At 43.2% G+C, this 27,540-nt stretch overlaps 1 protein-coding gene across 1 annotated transcript; it reads left to right on the top strand.

The window, feature by feature from the left end:
* Positions 1-27,290, top strand: GPR137B (G protein-coupled receptor 137B). Its single transcript, XM_082480632.1, has 7 exons — positions 1-384; positions 9,107-9,156; positions 14,169-14,391; positions 18,222-18,375; positions 20,439-20,563; positions 24,404-24,528; positions 26,471-27,290. The coding sequence occupies exons 1-7, from the start codon at positions 16-18 to the stop codon at positions 26,580-26,582; spliced, it is 1,158 nt and encodes a 385-aa protein (XP_082336758.1). The 5' UTR covers positions 1-15; the 3' UTR covers positions 26,583-27,290.
* The last annotated feature ends 250 nt before the right edge of the window (positions 27,291-27,540 follow it).

Below are 27,540 nucleotides of genomic sequence, written 5' to 3'. Positions count from 1 at the left end.
GATTCCTGATATCAAATGGAGGCCCCTGAGTGGGACCCACTGAAAAATGACACCCTTCCGCCGACCCTGACGCCAGCTGTCCCTCCGTATGTGAAGCTGGGCCTGACCATTGTATATACTGTTTTTTACTCACTGCTTTTTGTGTTCATCTACGTCCAGCTCTGGCTGGTCCTTCACTACAGGCACAAGAGGTTCAGTTACCAAACTGTCTTTCTGTTCCTGTGCTTGTTTTGGGCCTCTCTTAGGACTGTGCTCTTTTCATTTTACTTCAAAGACTTTGTCACAGCAAATTCTCTCAGTCCCTTCATCTTCTGGCTTCTCTATTGCTTCCCAGTCTGCCTCCAGTTTTTCACCCTGACCCTGATGAATCTTTACTTCACACAGGTAAGCAACAGATATTTGGTTGATTAAATCTGACAGAACGGTAAAGCATTATTTTGTAAGAATCGTGAGAAAAATGTAATTTCCTAATGTACCTTGGCAATGCAAAAAGCAAATTTCAGTTATTTAGTTGGGAGTTTTAACTTTTGATCTATATGCAAGTGATTGGTGTTACAATGAAACTGGAGCCTGAAGTGATCATTTCGGGAATGGCAAATAATGTATCTACTGTCTGGTAAATGGGTGTCATTTAATTTAAAGGCTGGGGGAAAAAAATGTATAGGAGAGCTTGAAAGCTGGACATCCAAAATGCCCTTCTATTATTATTATTTATTATTGTTGTTGTTGTTAGTAGACTTCATAAACCTCCTAGCTTAGCCAACCTGATCTCTGTGTGCAGTCACAACTGTAATTTCTAATATCACTGGCAACCCCCCACCCCAGGTTTTTGCAAGCTGGATAACATGTTTCTGAGTGAGATTTCTATTCTGTGTATCACAATCAAAACTGTTGATCGAGTCCTACTGCGGACCTAAATTCCTATAATGATCTGTATTACAAAGAGCAGTGACTCCAGACCCCAGTAAGTGTTAAGTGCTGTACAGAGATACACCCTCTATTTCAAGGACACTGTGATGTAAAGGTAAATTAACTGTATAGTGGGGTGAAGTAAATAGTACCTCTATTTCAGAAAGAGGACTTGAGAGTGTAACTGTGCTACGGACAGCTAAGAAGCCAGATGAGTTAGGCTGCACAGCGCTCTGGGTTGCTGCAGTTAGACTTGCTCGGAAGTATTTATGACGAGCTCGGGTATCCTGGCAGGATGGGATATTGGCATGCTGAGGCAAAGAAAGACTGCTGGGCTTGCCTAACATCTCACAGGAAGCCTGCGGGAGGGCAGGGACTGGATTCTCTATCTCCCCAATCCCACTACAGTGCCTGGAGCAGGAAGCCAAACCTGCATTCAGATGACCCGTGTCAAAGTCCGCTTTCCCAGCGCAGGGGTAGTCAGCCGGGAGAGCACCAACTGGCCCTGGAGCACCCCCGTCAGTGTTCAGGAGGCTTGGGGGGGGGGTTGCTCTGTGCCCCACTTGGAATTGGCTCAGTGCCCAGACGGTGCTTCTGTAGTGCCTAACAGTATTTAACAGGGCTCTGTAGTCATCACAGGCCTGTCAATTCTGAACAGCCTGGCTGGAGAGATTGGGCTGCTTGTGAGAGCTGCCATCCCAGAGCTGAAAAAGCAGCAATGGTAGGCATGACAGCTGTAAGAGGATCACTTGAGTTGTAGAAGGTATTAAATACTTAGAATCACATACACAGGTTTGCGCTTAGGTTTACTTTTCTGGATTCAGTGTCTGAAACACCTGCTAACTCACCCTGCTCCACTCCCTGGGACTTCAGATATATTAAGGGCTTACAGGAACCTTTCATCTACGTGCTACCCAACTCCAGCTCAGGCATGTGGTGACCTATGCTTTATCCCATAGCTATTGTGAGAGTCACTTGATAATGGTGCGATTCCCCAGGGGCAGACATCCATCATCACGCAGTCCATCCCTGTCACAGCAGCTAGGACTAAGTCATAGCCCTGGGTCAGATCCTTCCCTCAGACACACACGTGGGGCTGCTGTGGAAGTCGGGAGGCAGAATGCAGCATCGTGGCTCTTCTCCAAGAGAAGCCGGGGCTTGCACGAGCACAGAGGGGGCACAGCAGTCTGCACTCTCTGCATTAGAGTGCCAGCACTCGGGGGCTTAGCATTCCTTTTGTCTCAGGACGAAAGAGAGCATACTGAATGCACACATATGCCCTTTTAACTTATTTTTGGCATCGCTGTCTGATATCATTCAGGAAGTACAAGTCAGTGGTTGGAAACAGAAAAAATGCTAAGGCTATTGGTTCTGCCTTTGAGACAATTTCTGCTTTGTCACCATGAGTCCTCATGATCTCCCTCTGAGCCCCTCTGTAAAAGAGTGTCATAGTTACCTGTCTTGAAGAGCTGTTGTGAGGATTTGGAAACAATCTTTGCAAGGCACTTTCAGTGTTTGTGATGCGCACCATAATTTTTAAAGATTGTGGGCCACTGTAGACAGGCATATTATTAGTATTGTTTGCTTAGAGCTGGTTGCTCCCAGTGAAATCTCATCTCAAGTATCTCCCCAGCCAAAACAAAGCCTTAAGAAATACAAACACAGCCATTGTATGAATATAATGTAAGACACAGAATAAGTACACATATTTTTAATTCACTGTTATTAATTTTTTACTTCTAACCATTAAAAGGTGGTTTGGCTTGAAATTCAGCATCTTCTTGAGACTGTATATTTAATGTGCATCTAGCTTTCCACAGTAGGCAAGCAAGAACTAGTGTGAAAGGGGTGGGAAGAGAGAATTTTGTTTTCAGTAATGGCTTATAACTTCACAGACCTGTTCAGAAACAACTTTTATCCTTTTTTCTCTAGAAAGCAGGCAAGAAGGGTCTGCAGTTGTGTCTTAGTGCATGAAAACCATGCTATTTAACTGGTGCTTAGCTAGAGGGAAAGAGGTCATCTATGTATCGTATAGGGACAGAGGACTGGAAGAGATCTCCGTGGGTCTCTGGAGTTTGCAGGTGTTTATTATCTGGTGTATGGCACCCAGACATGTGGCGCTGCAGGGAAAACTTTTAGACATAGACGTGAAAAGAAAAAGTGATTCAAAAAAACATTGCAAATCCTCCCGGCCAAACAAAAAACTCATTTGGCAAGTGCCTGAGGGCATTTTTCAGGATAATAAGCATCTTTGAACTTGACAGAAAGTTAGCCACAACTATTCTCTTTTTAATAGGTATCCCAAAGCAATGGGGACACAAATTTAGACTGTATTTTATGTGTAGCAAGACAAATATGCCATGATGGCATCAAGTTGTTCCCAGACCTGAGCATCACCATTAGCAGACAGAGAAGAAGGAGCTTTAATATGTTGGGGCAGGATGCTAAAGTGGGGGACCTGTGGATGAAAGAGAAGTTAAAATCAAAATAGTTTTAACTCAGAACAATTCCTGAGGGATCTTTGGATTAAGATCCAAATTCAGGGTCCTTTGCTATGGTCTTGATGCCCTGCTTATGGCAGAATAGAAGATAAGGCTGCTGCAGAAGAGGCTTATATAATATTAGCCCCTCTCAGAAATCATACTGCAGAAAATACGTGTGATTTCCAATGAAAGTGCTAAATTTATTAGAATTTATTAATCCTTTGTCTGTATTCATTCTCTTCTAAAGAAAAATAATAATGCAATCTACCCTCTCAGGATAAGGTTCTGTCTACTTAGAAATCACTAAAATAAATATCACGTGAGGATGAGATCCAGTGGCACTTTCGTAAAACTGTAGCCCAACACCAGCAAATAATTGCATTGTACCAAGCCGGAGCAGGTCCCTGATCCTCATGCATTGGCTAGAGAGCTGAAGTGTGCATTTCTACCTAAAGAGACCGAAAAGCCCATTAGATATGTTTGCCTCACACCTGCAGCTCACACAGGTTTATTTTGCTGCTTGATAAAGCAAAGACTGCAAATCGGCAAATAACGTATTTTCCACATTAAGTGATTCCAGACAGCAAGGATCCCGGGACTCATGCACTCTTTTATTTATGTCCTTCCTAGCCAAATCTTCCCTGCCCCTGACAAGGGGAGACTGAGATGAATCCTCAAGCTTTACAGTCAGTGCTGTGGGCAAAAGTGTAAAGAGGCTCTGGGAAATAAAATAAGTTGCCTTTTCTAGTGTGTGTGAAGGGTGGGCAGAGAAGGGCTTGCTTCACTTTGTCCTGTTTGCTTCAGACTTTACATTTCCCTGGGGAACAGGATACAAATGATGCAGGAGGGAGGCTAGGATGGAGAGTTACAGACTCAAAAAACAAGGTCAGGGCCAAAGACCGTGAGCTGTAGGAGATGCTGGAAATCCCAGGCCTCCCCTGTGGCCAGGCACAGCAAAACATTTGGTGGGCTGTAGGTTTAATCGTCAGGTTGGGAACTCCTCCAGGACCTAGGGAACTGTGGTGCTGAGCTAAAGAACAGCGAGACTGCATGGGTGGAGAAGGGCTGGTAGGCAGATTTATCTCTCTTTCCTCCTCCCTAGCCATCATCCCTTTTGTCTGGCATCCAGATTGAGAAGCTTACCCTGCCTCCCAGGCAGGGCTGATAAAATCAGGGACTTTCAAATGAAGAGAAATTGTGCAGAGTAAGACAGTTTAGAGGGGAGCTGGCCATGCTGGAAGTGCTTGGCAGGGTGGGGTAAAACCAGCACAAGGCTTTCAGAGAGGTTACGTTTATCTCAGTGGAACTCGGGTATGTCTTAGCTCTGGGAAGAAAACTAACATAACTTCTCATGCTCTAATTACTGGGGATAGCATTTCAAAAGTAATACCACCAGTGAGAGAACCAAGACGGCTTTTTATTTAGGAGAAATACTTATTTTTTAGTAGAAATTAATACACCGTATTTTATAAAGCTTGTTATTAATTTAAAGCATGATTTAGATGTGCATAGAACTACACAGGAGTCTAACTACAGATAGTAAAACATCAGCAAATATGTTTAGCATAAGATGTTGCCCTCAGTATTGGATCTATAGGAGACAAATTGCAACTGCAGACTGGCTGGCTGTCAGCATCTGATATGAAGAATGAGGTAATTTGACTTAGAAAATAATTTGATAGGAAAGCTACACATGCAAGTTTACCGTGGTTGCCAGCCCCACAATAGCCCCTGTCCTTTCAGGGCTATTTTTACCAATTTACACAAGGCTGAGTATGGTAGTCAGTCATGTTGCCCATGTCTGTAAACCCTACAAACTGTAGAGTTTAGAGAGTAGAGGGAAAATTTGCATATTTTGGCGAATCTGATCCAAATGAAAGAATGAATATGTGAGAAAGAGGGAAAGGGGAAGGTGGGCCTAGGACTGGAAGATACACAGCAGAGAAAAGGTGTGCGTACTGATGGTGAGGGACTCCGGGCTTGCATGAGGTTGTGGCATATTTTCAGGGTGCAAAGAGAAGTTTGCATGAAGTGTGACAGAGGAAGAGAGGGGCTGTGGTGAAAGGAACTGGGAAGGAAAAGTACACACTATGCCTCTTGTAGGGTTTTTGAAATGAGAACTGGTAAATAAAGCTGAACTTCATTCCTGTGCAGAGGGCCAGCTTGAGACATATGCAAGCACTTAACACATACCTGAGGCTTTTTGGTAAGCTGAGCTGGGGCTCCTGTAAAATTGAATTGATCAGCTAGCACTAGATGTTTACTGGAGGTTTGTGCCAGCCGTCACGTCAGTTCAGCTAAATCAGAGCACGGACTGAAAATTGCTCCACTGAGATTTTCTTTTTAGCGCTGGGAATATGTGACTTGGCTTTGACACCTGTTTCATTGATACTTGCAGGGCCAGAGTGGCTCCTGATTTAACTTTCATAACTGTAGCTGCAACCCTGCAGCAGCCTGGCCCTGTCTGCCTTCTCTGCTCCCCAGCAGCTCTGCAGAACTCTTTGCAGCTGAGCTGCTGATGGACTCCCATGCCATCCTCACTGCTCCTCTGCTGCTAAAATGTCTTTAAGGTCAGCTGTTTACATCAGTTCCTGCAACAGAAATTTTCCCTGGCTGTATGAAGGGCTTTTTGGAGTCTTTTTGTACTGCTGCAGTTTTATATGCCAGACATATACCTCAGGGGAGTGGAGGAGGGAGTGTGAGAATCTCATTTGAGGTTTCCAGTCCTTCGGCTAAAACAAGGAGTCAAAACAGGATATTTCTCCTTTAAAGAACAAGCAAAAGGGGAAATACTTTTAAGAAGAAAAAGTAACCCTTTAGACATTAGAAAATTAGCGAGGAATTTCACTGAATTTCTGTGTTGCTCTTCATCTTGGGGCGCTCTGAAAGGTCTTTTTAAAAAAATCTGCCTTCTGCTTGCTGTTTAGTCTATTCTTAGGAATAGTCTGGTTTGCTCTGGTTTGCTGGAAGACTTGCTTAGATGACTCAGATATTGACTGGAAGCTTTCTCAACACTTGCGGGGAGGGGCCATTGAGCAACCAGTTTCTTGAGCTAAATGTTAAAAGCAAAAAGCTGCACCCACGCATGTAAGGTATATTGAGATCAGCTTCTGACATCCTTACTCCCACTGAACAGCCCTTTATTCTGTGACAATCACATTGCTTCCAGCAAGGCTACTCATGAACTAAGGCCCCATCAGTGTTTAAGCAAAGCTGGCAGAACTTGGCTGCCTGTATTTCTGTGAATTTGTGAGAGTGTCCATGCCTTATAGAGCAGCTTTCATTCTATGTAGCATCCATTTTTTAGGCAGTGTTCATTTTCTTTCTTAATGGTTATTTTGCTCTGATAAAATTCAGAAGCATTTATCAGCTGGGAGAGGCCCACCACATCTGGAATCACAATAACAGCTGTTTTGGCGATCTCACGTTTGGAGGTCCTGATGGATGTGCAGCAGGAAAGTCATGTTTGGTTTTAGCTAAATTATCCATGGAACTTTTGCTAGGTGGGGCAGCCTTTTTTTTATGTGACAGAAGTGCTCTGTGACATTATAGGGGTGAGTGGGTCCTTTTTGGGGAACCACAGGAGATGGTATTCAGGAACTTGTGAATTTTCTAGGTTTTGTGGACCAAGCACAACTCATTGCCCATTGCAAATTGCTTGTCTTTTGTAGTTCTTTGCACAGGCTCTGAACACTTCTGTTCAGTGCTATTCCTGAAAGCCGTCAAAATTAACGGTACAATATGTGTGAGTCAGTGCTACTCAGAACAGGTGAGAATGGTGGAATGGCCCTAGAGACAAGTTTTACTTGTTTAGTTTCATTGAGGTCTGGAATCTTTTCCTTCCCGCTTGTCCACAGTGTCTTCCAGAATAAGCAGAGTAGGCAACTAGTCTAGTACAAGAAGCATACAGGGAGTATTTTGAACCCCATCTCTTCTCTAAAAACTGACAGCCCCTCTTTGTGTACCATGGAAACAGAGAAGATTCACAAGCCTCTTGTACCTCTCCTTTCAGTAGCAAGTAAGTGAAACAACATCAAACTTCTTCCTGAACTCCTGTGAGAATTCACGATCCAGGAATTTGGAGAATGAATCACAAAAATCTTTTGTAAGGGATACTGCCAGAGATGTTAACTATTTGAGAACAGTGGTTGCAGTGGTTGCAGAATATTTTTAGAGATTTTTTTCTCCAGCTTTTCAATTTTGTTCTCAGCTATTATTTTCCTAGGGCCTGCTGAAAACCTCTATGTTCTCTGCTGCTTCAGCTAGTGCTAAGCAGGCTGATGCGTCACAAAAATAATTTCCATGTCAAGGCAGCTGTTTATGGTGAATAGGAGTTAAATGACAAGTTGTTCCAGGAGCGCTGGAACAAGTGAAGCCTGATTTTCTCCAGATCTATGTCTCATGCTTGACTTTGAGCTGTTTCTATAACTGGGGCGTTTCTTATGAGACTTTGTTGTGCAGACTCTTTCGTATTAGGTGATGTGTAGGATCATCATGCAGGGTTCTCCTCACAGAGGTCATATATCAGATGCATCTATAGGGTTCATTCCTTCTGTTGGGTCAGTAATTTTTAGGAGGGTGATAAAGGATCATGTCTTTGCTGCTTCAAGGATTTTTCCATCAGTGCTCTGACTGGAGTATTTTAAGATCAGTGGGGGAACAGATAAGCAGGTTGACAGGCAGACACATGCCTGCACATACATAGCAATCATGTAAGTCCTCTTTCCTTGGGAAAGCATGATGATCATAGAAATATTAGGCAAGCTATACTAAAGGGTGTGCAAAACCGAGTGAAATGGATAAGGCAGGATAACTTGAGGAGAAAACAATTAGGAAATAACCCAGAATAAGTCATACAGCGTGATTTTTATTAATACTAGCAATCAGTGTGCTTCAGTGTTGGTTTAAACGAACATTTGTAAACTGAGCGTGTTCGGAAACTGTGTTAGCTTGTGAAAAAGCAGTGATGCTTCCCTGTAATTTTCTTTAATAAATATGATATAAAATATGCTAATATATTTTTTAAAAAATTCTGATGGTGGCTAAACACCTGTGACTGATACTACCTAGCTACATTGCAGAAAACCTGTCAGTATTTTGCCTTTTATTTTACAGCAAGGTAACTACTGTGCCTGAGCTATCTCTCCATAAAAATTCATATTGTTGTATAGTGAACCGACAATCTGCATAAGCTAAATATACCTCAGAGTAAAACAATGAGTTTGGTTCTCAATGGCATCCTTTTGGCAACGTAACATGGATACAAACACATACATCCAATTTCAGGCCAGGGTACTATGACAGGCTCTTCATGGGAATAGAGCATCTGACCCAATGTGCCAGTAGGAGCCGGTCTATGTGAGAGACATGTACTATTAGCCCATGTAAGAGCCTAATAATTACTTGCGTTTATGATTATACTGGCATTGGTCCTCTTGTGTATACTGGTATAAAGGACCCTATTCCCAAGCCAGAATAAGTAAAAATAATGGTGTAGACAATTTGTATACAAGTATATTGTGATTGCCTGATGAGTGGTTTTAATACTTTGCTTAGAGCTTGACTGCCATGGATAAGCAATAAATGCAAATCTATTATATAATGAAACCTATCATTACGTTTCTTGTGACCTGTGAGACAGGATTCCTGCAGATCACAGTGTCTTCCTTTACTTACCTGTATCCTGTTTGATGCAATGTTTTTCTGTTTTGCAGGTGATTTTCAAAGCTAAGTCAAAATATTCCCCAGAGCTACTGAAATACAGGTAAGAACTACGCAAACATTTAATGCGGTAAAGAATAGAGGCCATGCTCTTTGAGAAACACTACATCTTTGATAATTTGTGACGCTCATCTCAGCTATTCATATTGATATACCAGTGTTTTATGATGGTGGTTCTGAGGCCAGCTTCTTCCTACGACATTTAGAAATCTTTGACATTTCCCAACACGAGCACTATTTTTAGACATTCACATTTTTCAACGGCAAATATTTCAAATGCAAGCAGAAAACACTCACCCTGGTGATTTGGTTACAGGTTCTTAACATTTGTATTGCTAGGTGCATTCAGATCCAGTGCTTTGGTAAAGGTATCAGAGTAATGTATTTATTTTGACAGAAATGAGTGGGACTGGGTATGTATTAATCTGTGAGGTCAGTGGTAATAAAAGACTCAAAAGTTTTGGGAAGATGAGAGAAGAGTTGTGAAGGGAAAGAGCTAGCAAGAATGGATTCAATTTGATGATGTGTTTGGAAACTCACAGATAACCTCCCGTGGCTCCATAGACTTGAGGTTATGGTAGCTTTGCATTTAAGTGGAGAGATTTGGTTGGGATCTTGTTGAGCACAAGGGATTTTCAGGAACTACTTAAAAGCTCCCCAAAGGGCAGTAATGTCCAGAAAGCTGAGGAAGAGCTCAATAAATTAATGCTTATTGTTGCAATGCCTAAAAGCCTTAGTCGAGTGATGTTGTTTAGACAGGGGAAGAGAGAGATCGTCTCCATGCTAAAGAAAGAATTTACAATCTGAATTCAGGATAGGAAAACAGACTAATTTGAAACTGAAATCTGACCTGTTATTTGCTGACTATTAGGAGAACATAGAACTGTATCAACAGGTCAGATACTAACATTGTCATTGTCATTGCCCTGGAAAGTTTGTTATCCAATTGGGGTTTGATACAGCTGGAGAGGCAAACATCTGGAGCAAGTGCTTCGGAAACCATGTTTGGTAGAATGGCAGTACAGTGAGAGCAGGCTTCGGTTGGGCTGTGCTTGGGCTGGTGAGGGTATGGGACACGCAGGGTGTGATGGCTGACTGAGGGATGTGAGGATGCTGAACCGCAGCTGATGCAGAAATTGTCAGGATGGGAACAGAGAGGCTGCGTCTGTTTTGGTGGCCTTGGGAATGCTTTCAAGTTAGTGGGTCTGTGTGCATACCTTGGCCACATCCCAGACCCCAAGAGGCGAGAGCTGGATGCTCCCCTTTGCACTCTGGTTTCTGTGAGAAGGAAATCCAGGAGTATGGGCTGGCAGACAAGCACAGCATGCACCAGCCATGTCCCCAGCCAGCCCCCAGTGCAAGCATGCCTGCCTCTGATGGTACGCATAGGCAAGAGGAACAAAGAGGACGGCTTTGCACAAAGCCTGGGCTGCAGGTCAGGGTGGTATAGGGCAGGTCTGTGAACATGTTCCCAGCTGGCTCTAGAGGTGAGAGGTAGAAGCTTTGAACCTCATCTGTTACTGATGTTTGTAGCAAGGTTTTGTTCCTGAAAACTGCTTGAAAATGTCAAGCAGAGGGAGCTTGTGATATTTAGTTAATGCCTATGAAGTGACTATTTCAGCACCATGCTGATATAGCTCTTGGAGCATTTCCATTCCTAAACACTTATGTATTGTGACTGGAATTACTCATGCACAGACTACCCTCCCCACAACAGCTCCATGTCCACCCTGACGATTGCCTACTGCATTTCTAACGCAAATCACTCTTTGACCTGGTCTAGCCTTTTCTCTCTTATTCAGCTTTGTTGATAAAGAAGTGACAGGACTTCAGTAGTATTTTGTTTTAACATCCAGATGTCTTAGCATGAATGTGATTAGCCTTTGTAAAAGAGCCATATATATAAAGCTGAACTTGTTTCCTATCTTATACAGAGCAATTGAAGCGGTGTAATAAGTGCACACCCACGGCTGAGGTCCTGAATCTTAATTGTAACAGTCTAGTGAAAGATCACAGAATCACAGTGGTTTGGGCTGAAAGGGACCTCTAAAGATCATGGGCAGAGACATCTTTCATTGGATCACATTGCTTAAATCCTGATGTAGAGGTGGATGATAGAGAGATGAACGGCCTACAGACAGCGGATGGAGTCTGCACTTAGTGAATTTGATTTTTCTTCATTGCTAAATGTTCACTTTTTTTTTCCTAATTTTCTTTAATAAATGTCAGAACTTATTGCCTCGTATTGGTATTTCTGCAATAGATAATGGCAACATAAACAGGGCAACAGAGAGGTAGGACTGTGGTCTGTGTATTGGCACAGGTCTCAGAAATCAGGATCATTTCAGATACGGAAAAAATAGATAAAATCCTATCAGAGATCCAGAATCTTAAGCGAACTTTACTCAGCACAGCCTTCAGTGTTGTTAGTCACTGTGGCAAAAGAGCTCAAGGCGAAGCCTGTGCCAGCCCAACTTCATATTTAAACAGTCCTTCTGCACGTCTCCCTGGGCTTGGGGATTTCTTACATTCACTGACTGGGTTTGGATGAGGCTTGCTGGGTTGTGTGTGCATGCCTTGTTACTCACAAGCCTAGACACTGTATGGTTTCTGAGGAAACCACATACAAAATGCAGTAGTTTCAGACAGATTTTCCTGTTCAACAAAGCAAAACTCACTGCATTCATCTGAAGTTTGATTTTAAGCTCAAAGAAAAACTTATGGGTGCATCCAGCCTGACACAGAAAGAACAGAATACCCTGGCACGTGCCTTTGCCGTCCAAGCCAGATTACACACAGTTCCTTTTAAGGGACTAGCCCCAAAATGGGGATTAGGCACAATAGGCTTTTGAACAGTCACTGGCGCAATCTGGAAGCACCTCTCCTGCCCTGCTTTTCTATTTTCTAAAAAAAAACCCATATGCTTATTCATGCCACATAGGTGCCTTGTAGTTGAGCTGTAAGGACGCATTCTGCCTTTAAGTGAGTTGGGAATGCTTTCTGCAGCTGCAGAGACACTAAAACTGCCCTGAGGCACACAGCCTGCATCTCCATCAGTGCTTACTCAGAAGTTCAGCTACAACGCTTCTATTGACAAAAAAGGCAGCCGTTTCCCCGGCCACATCATGTTAATAAGGGGCATGGAAGATCATTATGTGAAGAGCTGCACAACTGACTGGCCATGACAGCTCACCCTGGCTTGTATGGGAGTGTGTGGGCATGAGAGCGTGACAGTGCTTTTTTTTTTTTTTGCTAGACTTAGTCAAGGAGGAGCCTGGCCTGGAAGCCTCTAAGGCTTGCTGGTTGCAAGCCAGCATCAAGGGCATGCAGGCTGTGCTGAAGCAGAAGGTCCCTTTGGCTAAGCTGAGAAAAAAAAGAGCAGGTACTTACCGTCCCATGAGCAGGCAGCATGTAAGAGCACACCTTTCCTTGTAAGCCTGAACCCCATAAGAATATTTTAACTGCAGTACAATGGACGAGCAGAGATGACATTATTAAATAGGTTTTTGGAGGGGAAAGAAAGGAAGACATGTGACTGTCACTTAAGGACTTTTGAGATATTAATAAAAGCTGTAAATGCACCACCACTACAACTGGGAACTACATTCTCCAGAGGAAGCTATGTGAGAGAGTAGCTTCAGGACTTCAGTGCTTCCAGCATGAGACTGTGAGGTTTAAAGGAACTACTCCTAAACTGCTTCTAAAAACAGAGCCCTGCCCTGGAAGGTTAAGAATGAGCACAGTCTTCCCCTGAGAGGGAATTTCCATGACCGGAGAGAAGGGTATTATCATTGGTTCACAAGCAGGGAATTTTAGGCCTTCAGTTCTCCCTGTGACACATTTAAAAGTTCTCAAAGGTATACCCTTTCCTTTCTTGCCCTCTGGAAAGAAGCCACTAGGCTTCAGCTTTGTAGCTGGGTTGATGCTATCCCAAAAGGATATGAATGTGTGACAGAAAAAGATCACCATTGGGTAAAGTATTTTTAAACAATCAGAATTTGATTCCTCGGGGACAGTCTGGATGTTTGTTGTCAGCCAAATTCAAAGTTCCCAGCAGGCATGAAAAGCTGTTGCCAAAACCTCTTGTTCAATCACTGGAGATTATGACCCTTATAAGTAATTTCCTTGGTCAGCAACGATAATGAAGTAAGCAAACACCTGAAATGGAAAGGTGCTTTTTTTTAAAAGTGAAAAGCTCCACAGCTGTGTGTAGGACTAAAGAGAAATTAGAAGCAGCTTTCCTTGAGTATGTAGTACCCTTATATTGCAGGTATCAGTGCTGAGTAGGTGTGAAAAAACAGACGGACCCATTCAGTTCAGCTTCTGGGTTTCTGTCTGTGACATTTCTGTTCCGGCTCTGTTCCTGTGGTTGTGCAAATGAACCTTTTTGTCTGGCATAGATGGCAAAATGTCAACCCAAAATCAATACGCATATTTAAATTTCTTGATATTTCTTTCAAGAGGTTGCCCATGACCACATTATTCAGGAAAAGGGACACAGAAAGATACTGGGGAACCAGTAACTCAGAGATTTTTCCTACTGTTAGACAGTTCCTTAATTTAATATGAAAACTGGTGGCAAATATCAGCAGTCAGTGATGCTTCTCATGGCAGTGGTCGTGTAGTAAAACCAGGGTCAAAACCAGTTCATTCCAGGTAAATCAACCTTTTGCAAGGTTTCTCCTGTCAGTGAGTAGTCAAAGGGTTTGTGCTGTGTATGAAGTGCATGCTCTAAGAAAGTACGTCTGTATTTTAAGTGGGTTTTAAGAACTGTGCTGTTGTATTTCTGCTGCAAACAGTCTTCCATGTTTTGCTGCTTGACATTAGTTTCTTTACTTACAGCTTGTTGTGTAACTGTAAAAACAGGTTTGAAATGAGCTAAGTTAATCTCTCCAGCAATCTGGAGTGCTTTGATTTGGGCTTGGGTAGCTGGTCACTCTGTCAGCTGTGGCAGCCCAACACGTACAGCTTTCATTGCTCAGAGTGCATCTTCCATCTCATGACTGACACTTGCTGAACAATGTCGCTAAAACTGTTTTCTCCTCACTCTCCCAGGTTGCCACTCTACCTGGCTTCTCTTTTCATAAGTCTCCTCTTCCTCTTGGTGAATTTAACATGTGCAGTATTGGTGAGGACACAGAATTCAGAGAGAAAAGTCATTGTCTCTGTCCGGGTGGCAATTAATGACACGTTGTTTGTGCTGTGCGCTGTTTCACTCTCCATCTGCCTGTATAAGATTTCCAAGATGTCTTTAGCCAACATTTACTTGGAGTCCAAGGTAAGGTACATTTTCAGTTCTTTTCAAGTACCTTCTGAGAGACAAAGGCAGTGCAAGGCAAAACCACACAGTACTTTAGATCCCCTGAGAGCTGGAGGCCTTAAACTTCACAGCTTGCACTTGGCTGGGCATCCTGCTCGATTTATTAATTAAATATTAAGTGCTAGCAAGGGTGCTTTTGGCTAACACCAGTGACCCCAAAATATGTATTTTTAAGGCAGAGTTTACGGAACTTATTGGCTGGAGTTTCTCACAGCTGTTTTTCAGGTGGATACTGCTTTCTCCAGATCCCTGCCTGAAGACCATTTCATTTCAATGCTGCTGCACAGAAGTGGTCTATACTTTGGGATACTTCAGCTTGTCAAATTATTGACTGATTAAGTTAAGTGTTTAAGGTAACAGCATGCTGAAGATAAGCCAGTCAGAGGAATAAGAATCTCCCTTTATACATTTGCATACTGTCCTATAGATAATGAGAATGTGTTTTAAAAGATTTAATGCATTATAAATTCAGCCAAGTGGCGAGAAAGGGAAAAATGTCTCTCATGTTACTCTACAAAATGTTCTTTAAAGAAATATTATTAGGTTTTCAGCTTTGGACACATTCAGTGGTCAAGGCACTGGGTGGCATCACGTAAGCCTGCAGTGTTTATTATAAAATCAGTGAAGGTGTTTTGTATTTATTATAAAAAATGAAACAAGGCTTTCAAAGGTCCCTGCGTTTGCAGTAGTTAAATCTTAAAATAAATTATTAGTTTAACCAATAGCACATTACCTTTACTACAACAAACCTTTCAAAAATGTAAGTTTCAGCTACTGTTTAGAAAATCTTATAATAAAATTCCTCTCTTCATTTACTTAATCAGATGAAAGTAGTACTTTTCCTGTTTAATCAAATCTGGCCATACTGCACAACAACTGAAAGTTCAGGGCTGACTAGAAGATTTAAAAACACAGCTTAGTTTGTTTTGTTTCTTTCAAGCCTGTCACTTGCTGACCAAAGGGCATGGGCGATGGATTATTTTTACTAGTAAGAAAAGTTTTTCTACTGCTGCAAATCACAGAAGTGTAAATCTCTGTAACAAAGCAGTGTTAACCTAAGGGAGGCTTTGCGAGATTACTTTGTTCCGTTTCCTCCTCCTGCAGGAAACTTGATCTTCTTTACTTCAAGCTATTTCACAAAAACCAAACAAACTCTAACATTATTGCAGACAGGAAAAGACAGAAAGCTCAGCTGATGAAAGTTTGAATGTGGAAATGAGAATTAAAGAGTGCTTTGCTCCTTTCTGCTGACCTGAAATGGGAGTTCCTCCGGGGACTTCCAGTAGGATTTGACTGCACATACTTAGGGATACAGATGGCTGGACCTGGCAGTGGAAAAACATCCTGGTTTAATCTGCTACTGTTTTGCTGAAAAAAATAGCTGAAGAGGAAAAATCCATTCTCTGCAGCGATATGATAGAAGTAGCACTGGAGATAATGCGTGCTCTGCGGTGCATGTAGATAGGCATCGGTAGTGGCAGCCTTTTATTTGCATCTCCCATCTGCTGGCACGTATCTTCTGACCACATGTGAAAACACATTCACCTCTGTCACCTGGAACAGGGGACCACCCTGGTACTCTGCACCAAGGCTACAGCAGCACGAGGAGGTGCACAGCCCTGCCCTTAGGTGCTGACTTGGGCCAGGTCTGCCCTGGCCAGAGCACATGTAGTGGGGCATGCTACAAATTCGGGGCTCCCCCTCTCTTCTATAAGGGCCCGTGACTGAAAAGGGATTCCTCTGGCCTTACTTTTACTGCTGTGCTCTCCCTTCCCCAGTCCATTAAGTATATTTGACTGGCAGCAAAACCAGGATGCTTTCACCCCTTTTTTTTGTATTTGGTGGGATTGAAGTTTGTTAAATCTGCAGCATATTTAACTATTAACTATTTAAGAATGACAGCTGTGTAGGGAAACCTATACAGGGGAATACTGACCCCATTCTGCTCTTCATTTCTGCTATCCCCAGTCTGTAAATGCCACTGAGCTGGGATATGGTAGGTGCCAGTCAGCAGCTTCTCTCTGCTCTCTCACCCTCGGTTTCCATGACAGCATCACTGACTTGCTAGTACAGACGGAGAATAGAGAAGTGCCTCACAAACATTTCCTCTTTGGGGCATTTCCTGCTTGCTGGTCTTGCCACAGCTTTCACCACTGCCTACTACGTATCTGGCTCCGATTCCCGTATAGCAGCAGGCTTTTGGCTCACTCCTGACACGGCTTCGGGTTGTGGCCCGGTGAATGGTGGTAGTTCCAGCGTGTTGTAAGCAGAAATTCAGTCAGAGAGGCTGACTGTATTGGGGATTTTGTGATACTCCTGAGCCTCACCCACGAATCAATATTATTTTGCTGGGAAAACAGGCAAGCTAGTTTTCTGCAAGCTTTTCCGATGAGTCCCTGAGCTCCTCTTTACTGACACTCACCGGGGAGGGCAGACTGAGGAGCTGGTTTGACAGAGCCACAGGGACAATAGCCACCGGCGTGGGTGAGCGGCAGAGGAGCCCTGGTAGTCTCCCAAAGGCCAGGGATTCACGACATGGTGACTTGGTGACTTTCCCTGATAGTTCACTAGCCATTCTGTTATGTCTGTGCTCTACCTGCCACAGCGCTTTGGACCTCTGCTCGATGGCTGCAAACCTGGAAGCAGAGTGTGTGAGTGGAGGGAATAAGGTGCAGACCTTTCTGTCTCCTGGTATAAAAGGTTGTGTGAGGGGATGAGCAACTTCCCTCTTGGCCTCTCTCGCCCCCACATAGATGAGAGGAGCCCATCCTCGTGGTGTGGGTCTCTGCCAGGAGAGGGAGAGGGCAGGGCTAGTGAAGCAAATGACTGCAAGGTATCTTGCTCCTCTAAAAGCACACAGAGCTTTAACCCATCTTGTCTCCTTTGGCTGTGCGAGGCACTATTCCAGAGCCAACTGCACAGAATTTGCTTTGAGCTTCCTTCAAAGCCAGTCCTATTTTTGTACATCTGCCTGCCTCTGTGATCAGACTCACACTGATCCCTGTAGCAATGGCTCCTGGATTCCTTCCTTTCTTGCTTTGACAACTCCTGTGCTGGTGTCTCAGCCCCCCACAGTGACCCTCTGTGCCTGACACAGTGGTCAGGCATCTCACTTATTCCTCATGCTGGATTAGGCTCTTTCCCCTGCTCTGCCCATTTTTCTCTCTAGGGCTCAGGAACTGTAGTCTCATTCCTCCCCTTGTGCCCAAGCTCGAATTCACCGACTGCCCTGCCATGGTCACTCTGCCCGTAGGCTGTGCGTCCACTTTGTCTGCTCTGTGTTGACATTAGGTAAGGCAGGATGTTCTGTTCCTGTCTGTGCTGTGTTTAACTGCTGACTGTTCTGATCTGCTCTGTACTTAGGAAATAGGAGCACAGCAAGCAGTTGTAAAAAGATGCAAGGTTGCATCATGCTATATCTAGCCAGCATCCGATACAGGATGCTCTATAGCTAATGCACAGCTGAAGGCTGAGTTCTCTTGCTCCATCTGATACCAAGTGTACTTCTTATGCGTTTTCATTGCTCTGAAAATAGCACTTGTACAATAAGTTCTAGGAATTAGTCACAGCCCATCGTGGTAAGGACTGGAACTGGTACCATTGCCTGGAAACCACTGTACTGATAAAATACAGGAACATACATAGTATAGGATATACTGATCAAAGAAGGAAAGAGAAAAAGTCATTTGCATTAGGCAGAGCAGCATGACAACCCTCGAAGTCCAAGCAAAGCAATGTTCTTGTCAGCTTCCCTTATGAATAATAACCTGTGTTTAAATCTCTTCTAGGGCTCATCTGTCTGTCAGGTGACAAGTATAGGAGTGACTGTTATACTACTTTATACCTCACGAGCCTGTTACAACTTGTTCATCTTATCGTTTTCCCAAACCAAGAAAGTCAATTCTTTTGATTATGATTGGTACAACGTATCAGATCAGGCAAGTATGAAAATATTTGCTAATGAGAAAAACTTATTCTGTATGTGATGGCTGATTTCCTAAATGCTATGACAACAGGAATTAATATATTTAAATCCTTTTTTATTATTATTATTTAATGCACTAAGATTGTTTTGCTCCAGGAATATAAATTTCTGGTAATTTCAGCATAAGGAGGAAAAAAAGCCCTCAGTGCTAAAAGAAAGAAGTAACCACTAGCCAAATGATTTTAAAAAATCAATCTTTTATTTACTCAGATTTTAACGTTATAAAAAAAAGCCTTTTATTAAAAAAGACAGGTGTTTTGTCGATTAGAAAGAATGTGCTGTACTTGGAGAAGCAGAAAAACAGTACTTGGTTCCACTGAAATGCTCAGTTCTGAAGTCATCATCAAATCTCCCATTGCCATCCAGGGCTGTAGAGTTATTTACCTTAATTCTGTCATTATTGTGATAACTTCTGTAGTTTGAGGATAAGACTAAGATTCTTCCCAATTTTTGATTGCAAGTGACAATTCAGATTGAAAACCAACAGTGATAAAAACACTAAAGGAAATAGCAGGGGATTTTTTGTGGAATTTTATGAAATTTGGGCATCCAGCTCCTTTCTCTGCTTTGAAGCATGTAGTTAGGTCCCAGTGGTTTTCCCGCTCTGTCAAGGCTATGCAAAATAGCAGGCCTGGGTCTGGACCATAAGTATATTTTGTTTGGCCTCAAAATCCGACACTTGCTGTCTCCCCATACTCTCATCAAGCACCTGCAGACCAAAAGCAGTGCTCCCAGCCACGCCAGGGCCTTGTATTGCCAGGGTGGCCAAGTGAACCTGGAGCCATTAAAAATTTTCTGTTGAGCAGTAGATAAAACTGTAAATAACAAGTAGGTAAACAGTAGGGTAGGATTTCCCAGAGGACCTCATTAAGAGTTACTTGAGTAGGGTCTGTCAAGGGACCACTGATCAACCCTGCTATGGTGCAGAGAAGAGTGCAGCTAAGCGGTGCCACTCCGTGTAATTAGAACACACAGGTTTAGGCAGAAGAGCACTAGGTTGTGACTCATCTACTGAATCAAACATTTTCCCTCTTGTTGTTGGGGCCTGGAGTGTCACTACTGCTCCTGCTGACCCCTTGCAGGGGGCACTTCTTGCAGTCTGGAGTACCAGGGGCTGGAACTTTATGGCCAGAGTATTTGATCCTGTTTTCCCTTGTGGAGGCAGAGGTCGTTCATAGGGAGCTCACTGGAATGCTTTAGGCTTTAGGTCGCAACTACTGATTTTTGAACAACTGATCTGACTTGTGACATTAGGGTTGCCTGGAATTTGGGGTAAATGATCTGAGCTGTATGTAAAGGGCCTGGAAATAAGGACCAGCTACTCAATTTGGTACCAGAATCAAAAGTCACTTTTAAAAGTACAGCCCTATGTTCATACTGTGGTACTGCCTAAGGTCACCTGTCAGAAACATTACCCTTTTCTCTCTGTACAAAACACGAGAGGACAGGATTTGCCCTCTGCAGCTATGGTGAATAGTGGAGGCGAAATCTAGAGACAAGTTCAAAGCTAATGCTATAGTAACAGCATGGTTATTCAAGCTAACAATGTGCACTGATTTGAAGGGATCCAAGCCTTAGTTTTCAAAAGCCAGATTGCCAGCAATGCCCTTGAAGATCTGGGCAATGATTGTTCCTTTACATATTATTCCCATCTGGAAAAGCTCATTTCTCGTTACCTGCACTCGATCACTCGATCAAATGGTTGCTTGCCAGGCTCCTAGACTGGGAAGACCCCTGCATTAAGCTTTGATTTTGCTGAAGAAAAGATAGCAGGAGGAGGAGGAGGGAGGAAAGGTAGAAGGAAAGGGAAATCATGTACCCAGCATATTGATTTTTTTAGTATGCCTTTAATCATTAGCCAGGTTATCTGGCTTTACTGAATGGAATTTCTGCCATGTTGTCAAGCTTTTCAGCCACTTAAATATAGATCTTCATAAGAAGACATGTTGCCTCCTGCACCTTTAAATGAGCTGCCATCTTTATTTTTAAACACTTTTCTCTTTGACTTTTCAACAGGCAGATCTGAAATGTCAGCTGGGAGATGCAGGTTACATAGTGTTTGGAGTGATCCTTTTCGTCTGGGAGCTCTTGCCTACTTCCTTGGTTGTGTATTTCTTCCGTGTCCGAAACCCTACAAAAGATCTTGTAAGTGGAATCTGTTAGTGTATTTATTAGTGTAATGTCTAGGCAGGTCCAGAGGGCTCAGTTTCTGAAGGGGCTTTTTCTTCTTTACATTTTGACTTCTCTTTTTCAATGTGTCCTTAGCAGAATAAAAGCAACCCAAACTTCCCACTTCTTTATACTAACTTCTCACGAAGGAAACTCATCATATTTACCCAGAAGGAAGACAAGGTGTTTCTCATGCAGTTTACCTTAAAAATCAGGAGCCTTCTTAAATTTAGGGACATCTTCCCTTTGAGTTAATACAGTACTGTATTGGAGTCAGTGGAAAACGAGTTTGTTATCCAAACTTGGGATCTTTCCTCACACAGCAGTGAAAATGGTTGTGTGCTAACTGTTCAATGACAGGTATGAAATAATAGATTGAATTCTTTCAGCCCTGTACCCATTGAATTGTTTCCATGTCAAAGACCAATAGCCGGAATGAGCACTTGGTGACATATTTGTTTGCTGTTTCAGCAGAGCAGAGATTAAGGTGTGAGTTGTAAGGATAATTCCCTGTAAGTATCCTTAATATCTAGGTAATTAATAGATGGACGAGCATCTTTTTATAGCTGTAGGCATAGGCAATGTCTCCAGGTAAGCATAGGATATGCTGGTTGACAAGCATATGGGGAATATCAGCCCTGCGCTAGGATTACTGAGGTAATGTCTCTGTTTCTGTAGGCCAAACCAAAGCCAATTTCCCCCAAGAAGGATGTGAATGGTAAATTCACAAGTAAGAGAAGCAACTAATAGAATAACTTTTTAGAGAAGGTGATGTTTTTTATTCTCACATACAGATTTCAGAGACAATGATAAAACTAAGATGAATAAGGAAGTAACAAATCCCCAGCTGTATAAAGCCCTTCTTACTGTTCACCTGTGATACCTGACATCATACTAAGAAACCCCATGGACCCCAGTGTCCATCACAAAAATCTCAGCCCCACTCCTGTTTAGGAAATAGCCAGGAAAACTGCAAAGAGAAGAAATGTTTTAATGTACAGTCCAGTGGTGCTGCTCTTCTAAAAAGTGACAACAGAGAGATCTAACTTTATTTAAAGTGAGTTTAGTAAGGCTAGACCTGGTGGTCAAGTTTGGAGAGTGTGGGAGAGATTCACAACCGAAGGAAAATAAGGTAGGTGGTACAATCTCTCCTTTCAAAAAGCTGATCACATAAAGACTTGGAATCCTACTCAAATGAGAGCTCCAATGCAGTCAAATGGGCAATATTCTCTCGCAAGTCAAAGAACACTGCAGTAACACATGTAACATTATCTTTTTGCATTGTGATTTGCGGAAAGCCTTAGATCTCCAACTTCATAAAGATACAGTTCAGAAGAGCCATAAGTGATATAAATTCCTTTATGGATACCTTTTTTAGGGTAGACATTATAAGTCATAGTAAGTAGGTCATATATGGATTTTTTTCTACAGAAGACTTGTATTTATGCTAAAAAATATCATGGTAAGAGTTAGAAAAAAACAAAAATTAAGAGACTGTGGTAAGGCAAAACTGAACTTCGGTGCAAGTATGCCACAAGAGGGAGACCAAGGGCCACAGGACTTTAATGTGTTCAGTACGCTAATTTAGCAGCAAAGTATCAAATTGTCCAGTGGTTGAAAATACTTGGCCTGAAAGCATGAGATGAGAATTAAAAAAAAACCTCTTTTAGTTAAAGAATCTTAACAACAACTCTGATTTATTAAAAATCAGAAATGTTCCTTATTTTTAATAAGGAACAATCACAAGAATATAATAATATTTTACAATATCTTTATCAATGATCTGGATGAGGGGATTAAGTGCACTTCAATAAGTTTGCAGATGACACTAAGTTGGGCAGGAGTGTCGACCTGCTTGAGGGCGGGATGGCTCCACAGAGGGATCTGGACAGGCTGGATTGATGGGCTGAGGCCAATGGTATGAGGTTCAACAAGGCCAAGTGCCGGGTCCTGCAGTTGGATCACAACAACCCCATGCAGCGCTACAGGCTTGGGGCAGAGTGTCTAGAAAGCTGCCTGGCAGAGAAGGACCTGGGGGTATTGGTCGACAGCCAGCTGAATACGAGCCAGCAGTGTGCCCAGGTAGCCAAGAAGGCCAACAGCATCCTGGCTTGTATCAGGAATAGTGTGGCCAGCAGGACTAGGGAAATGATTGTCCCACTACTCAGCACTGGTGAGGCCGCACCTCAAAAACTGTGTTCAGTTTTGGGCCTCTCGCTACAAGAAAGACATTGAGGTTCTGGAGCGTGTCCAGAGAAGGGCAGCGAAGCTGTTGAGGGGTCTGGAGTACACGTCTTCTGAGGAGTGGCTGAGGGAACTGGTGTTGTTTCGTCTGGAGAAAAGGAGGCTGAGGAGAGACCTTATCACTCTCTACAACTACCTGAAAGGAGGTTGCAGTGAGGCGGGGGTTGGTCTCTCCTCCCAAGTAACAAGCGATAGGACAAAAGGAAACAGCCTCAAATTGTGCAAGGGGAGGTTAGATTGGATATGAGGAAAAATTTTTTCACTGCAAGGGTTGTCAAGCACTGGAACGGGCTGCCCAGGGAAGTGGTTGAGTCACCATCCCTGGAGGTATTTAAAAGATGTGTAGATGTAGCACTTAGGGACATGGTTTAATGGTGGACTTGGCAGTGTTAGGTTAATGGTTGGACTTGATGATCTTAAAGGTCTTTTCCAACCTAAACAATTTTATAATTCTAAGAAATAATTGTGCTTTGGTTTTACATTTCATTCAGGACTTCAGAAACAAGAAGTTTGACTAGAGGCAGCCTGCGTTCAGCACTGTTCAAATGTAAAGCTCCACTCGACAGCCGATTATAGCCTGGAACGAGCTGTCTGTGTGCTTTGGTGCTGACAGGGTAATGGCGGCGTGTGGTCCTTTGCCTTGCCATACCTTCAGCCAGACAAATGTTGGAAATGGGGAGAGGACAGAGATGGATGTATTTTTAGTTCATCTCTGTCAAAGTTATTTAACATCTAAAAAATAGGGGGAGATTAAACTGCTCTCCTGCTTAAGGCCAAGGAGAAGATGTCATCCTGGTTTAGCTACAGGTGCAGGGAACCCTGTTCCCTGGGGATAGAAGCAGTGGATCCATGGAAGAGGCTCAACTGGGTCCTGGATGTCCCTCTGCACTGCTTCCAGAATCACACTGACCTTCAGAATCTTCTGTTTTCTGTTTTGATACATAGGGGAATAAAAGCAAAATGCTTTGTAAATGAAGGAGTTACATGTACACCTGTTTCCTTGTTTTATCAAAGGACCTTTCCTTGGGATTTGACCCTCACAACAGTAGATACTGAAACTGCTGAGAGAGATCCTAAGGGGCTTTTCCGCTGTGGTTTCATTAAGCAGGGTGCCAAGGTTCAGCATGATCAGTTCCTGAGGCAAGGGAGGTAACACACCAGGAGGGAGGGTTACAACTGTGGGTGGTAAAACCAAATCGCTTTAGGTGTTTCATATCCTTCAGCTCCTCAGCTGCTTCCCTGTGCTTACTTCAAGTCAGCTGGCTAAAAGTGCAAAGTGTCCAGGATGGACAGGAATTCCGCAGTCAGCTTAAATTCATACTGGAGGGTGGTTTCAGAAACGGGTCGTGTCTGTGAGCTAGAAGGAAGGAAAAGGAAAAGCTGCTAAGATCAACAGACTATCATTATGCTGGTAGCGAAAAACAGAAAATGCAAAAAGATTTGTTTTCTACAGCAAATGTAAAATTGCCTGGTTTATTTTGGAAGCCAGGAGGTGACTTCTTTTAGGAGTCAGGCACCATGCAGTTTATCTGTATCTGTTGCAAGTACTGACTGACGTTTCCCTTCCCTCAGGCCAACGCAGGAATGGTCCCAAGCCATGGCTTCAGTCCCAGATCTTATTTCTTTGACAACCCTCGCAGATACGACAGTGATGACGATCTAGCATGGAATATTGCACCACAGGGGGCACAGGGCAGGTGAGATACAAGAGGGAACCGCTTGTTTCCCATAACAGAAACTGGAGGAGGAAGAACTCTCACACACTGCAGGAGACTAATGTAAATTGTCTGGCTCCGATTGTTGCATAAATTCCAGGGGATGAGGGGAATCAAAGGGGGAAGCTGAAGTGGAAGGGCAGCACCAAGTGACTGTAGGGATCCAAGGGCCCCACAGAGACTGCAAGGACACAAGAATGAAATCAGTTACATAGTTTAAGGATTGTAACAGCATGCTGTTCTGAAGAACTCAGGTCAGATCTTTGCGTTGCATGTTTCACCGTCTGTTTCTACCAAGAGTAGCCTAAGAAGTGCCATTTACTAGTTTATGTGTGTGAGTAAGGCAACCTAGAATAACAGCTGTCTCCCGGCCTTCAGGGAGAGCAGGGAAAAAGCTCAACAGTGCAGGCAGCAGCTTGCGATGGTGGTAGCGAGAGCCTCTCCACTTAGGTTGCCCTGTAATATGGCTAAATATCTTGGGGTTTACCTGAAATAAAGGGGGCGTTTGATTTCCCACTTGCTGAAAGCTTATGGGAATCCACCTAACTGCCACTTCTCAGCCTGGAGAAGAGAAGGCTCTGGGGAGACCTTATAGCAGCCTTCCAGTACCTAAAGGGTGCCTACAGGAAAGCTGGGGAAGGACTTTTTATAAGGGCGTGTAGCGATAGGATGAGGGGGAATGGCCTCAAACTGGAAGAGGGTAGACTTAGATATTAGGAAGAAATTTTTCACTCTGAGGGTGGTGAGGCACTGGAACAGGTTGCCCAGGGAAGTTGTGGAAGCTCCATTCCTGGCAGTGTTCAAGGCCAGGTTGGATAGGGCTTTGAGCAACCTTGTCTACTGGGAGGTGTCCCTGCCCATGACAAGGGGGTTGGAACGCGATGATCTTCAAGGTCCCTTCCAACCTAAACCATTCTGTGATTCTATGAGATCCCACAGAACCCAGAACTGGCTCAAAAAGCCTGTTTTCTCTGTGTAACTGTGAGCTCTTGGTAAGGATTCCCTTCCAGGAAGGAGCAGTTCACAGCAAGAATGACAGCACCCAGTGCAGAGAAGGAAAAGCACTACCAGAACGCTATCTTGTCCCGAAAGGAGGCTCAGGCAGTGTTACTCATTTGCTGTTTCCTGTACCTGCAGTACACTCGCAGTAGATCGGTGTAATCTTAAAATGCAGGCTAACTTGCTAACCGTAGCTAACATACCTAGCTCTAGTTCTTGTCACTCATTTAGCTAAGATCATGTAGTCACTGTCTCTGAGCCCAAACCATGATTCAGTAGAGTTGGATATTCACTATTTACAGTTATCAGTCATCCCACCGCTGCATTAGTTTTTCACATCATAACTAAACCCATCAAGGATGCTGGAGGTGGTGCAGGCCAGACTGGTATGCAGCCGACAGCTGGAGGCACCCTCCCTTCTGCACAGAGGCGTGAGGGAACCAGCCACACTGGTAACACAGGCACAGTTCCCAGTGGAAAGCACACCAGCCACGTGCGTTGTCTCACCCTGCTCGTGGGAGAAAAGCCAGTATGCCGGAGCGGCTAACTAAGTACTGGCACCTTGTACGTGGAGCCAGGAGGTTCAGGTCTGTCACGGAGAGGCCCTTGCAGTGCCAGGACTTGGCAGGGATTAGCAGCACTGCTTCTAGGGATTTCAAACACCTTCTGGACGAGTGAAACAGAAAGGGGAGAGTCTTTAGTGAACTAGAAGAATCAGGAAACAGTGCGTTGAGGACACTTGGGCCAAAATAATTGTCAGATCCAAAAAATTAATAGCTGCCTGAACCCCCGGTTGGAGTTTTATTTTATTTTTGTGCTTCAGCGTGAGAACCACATCTATGCGATTGCATTTTGCCCACATTCACTAAGCAGGTACCTGCAGGACCAACCCGCCAGTCACTAATTCTTTTGTTTTCTTTTCCAGTTTCTCTCCAGACTACTACGACTGGGGCCATCAGAACAACAGCTTCATGGCTTACATAGGATCCCTCCAACAAGATCCAACACTGGACACAGACCGGCCAAGCCCTATATAACTTCAATCAACTACAGCGTTCTAGGACATTCCAATATTAAAACAAACATTCTGAAAAACAAAGCTTAGCAATTTTTCTTCACCTTTTGGTTTTTAGAAGTGTTCCTATGCACAGATAAATGAAGAACTTGTCTTTGCCATGAGCTTTTCATAGTTCAAGGAGAAGTATAAGCTAATGATTTAAACTTTGAACTGTTCTAATTAATACCTTGTTCTAAGCCATGGTATTTTGGCTTTGAATAGAGTTGTTAGAGGATATAATTTAATCATTTTATGCTCATTTTAAAAGAGCAAATTTCATGAAGTGAAATGGCATAATTATTTTCTAAGTATTTTTATTTTTACACTGTGTATTAGGTTAGAAATACATGATTATGATGAATATACTGTAAACACATGAACGGGTTGTTCAAATGCATGACAGTAGCAATTCTTACATGCACATAAAAGCCTGTAAGGGAAGAATATCAACCCAATTAAATACTGTCTTTTCAAGTTACTGCTACAATCTCGGAGCACAATTTACTCTTTGGATCATCACCACTTACTCAGTGTGGAAAGATGGTTGGAGGCTAAAAGTCATCGATACTCTAGTTATGATCTCAAAACACACTGCATTCTTCTAAGAAAGTAAGAAAATTGTATCTTCTCGCCAGTTATGGGGACAGGCTCAGAATGGCAGAGATGGGCATCTGCTCTGGCTGGAGCCTTCTGAACTGCAAACCAAGCCGAAAATTTGTAAGTTTGAAAAATTAAACTTACGTGATCATCTCTGTAAACCAGTTCCAGATATATTATGTAGAAGAGCAAGTGAGATACCTAGTCAGGGAGATGGGTACGTATAACAGTACTTATTTATTAAAAACCCAGGAGGTACAGTCTGGGAATAGAACAAGAGCCAGGAATACGTAAAGCAGAAAAAACCTCAAATGGACCTAGAGAATAAATTCGGCATAACT

This window comes from Vanellus vanellus (genome assembly GCF_965231255.1).
Source record: "Vanellus vanellus genome assembly, chromosome: 3".
In the NCBI taxonomy this organism is placed as follows: Eukaryota; Metazoa; Chordata; class Aves; order Charadriiformes; family Charadriidae; genus Vanellus; species Vanellus vanellus.
This window is presented reverse-complemented; position numbering and strand designations above follow the sequence as displayed.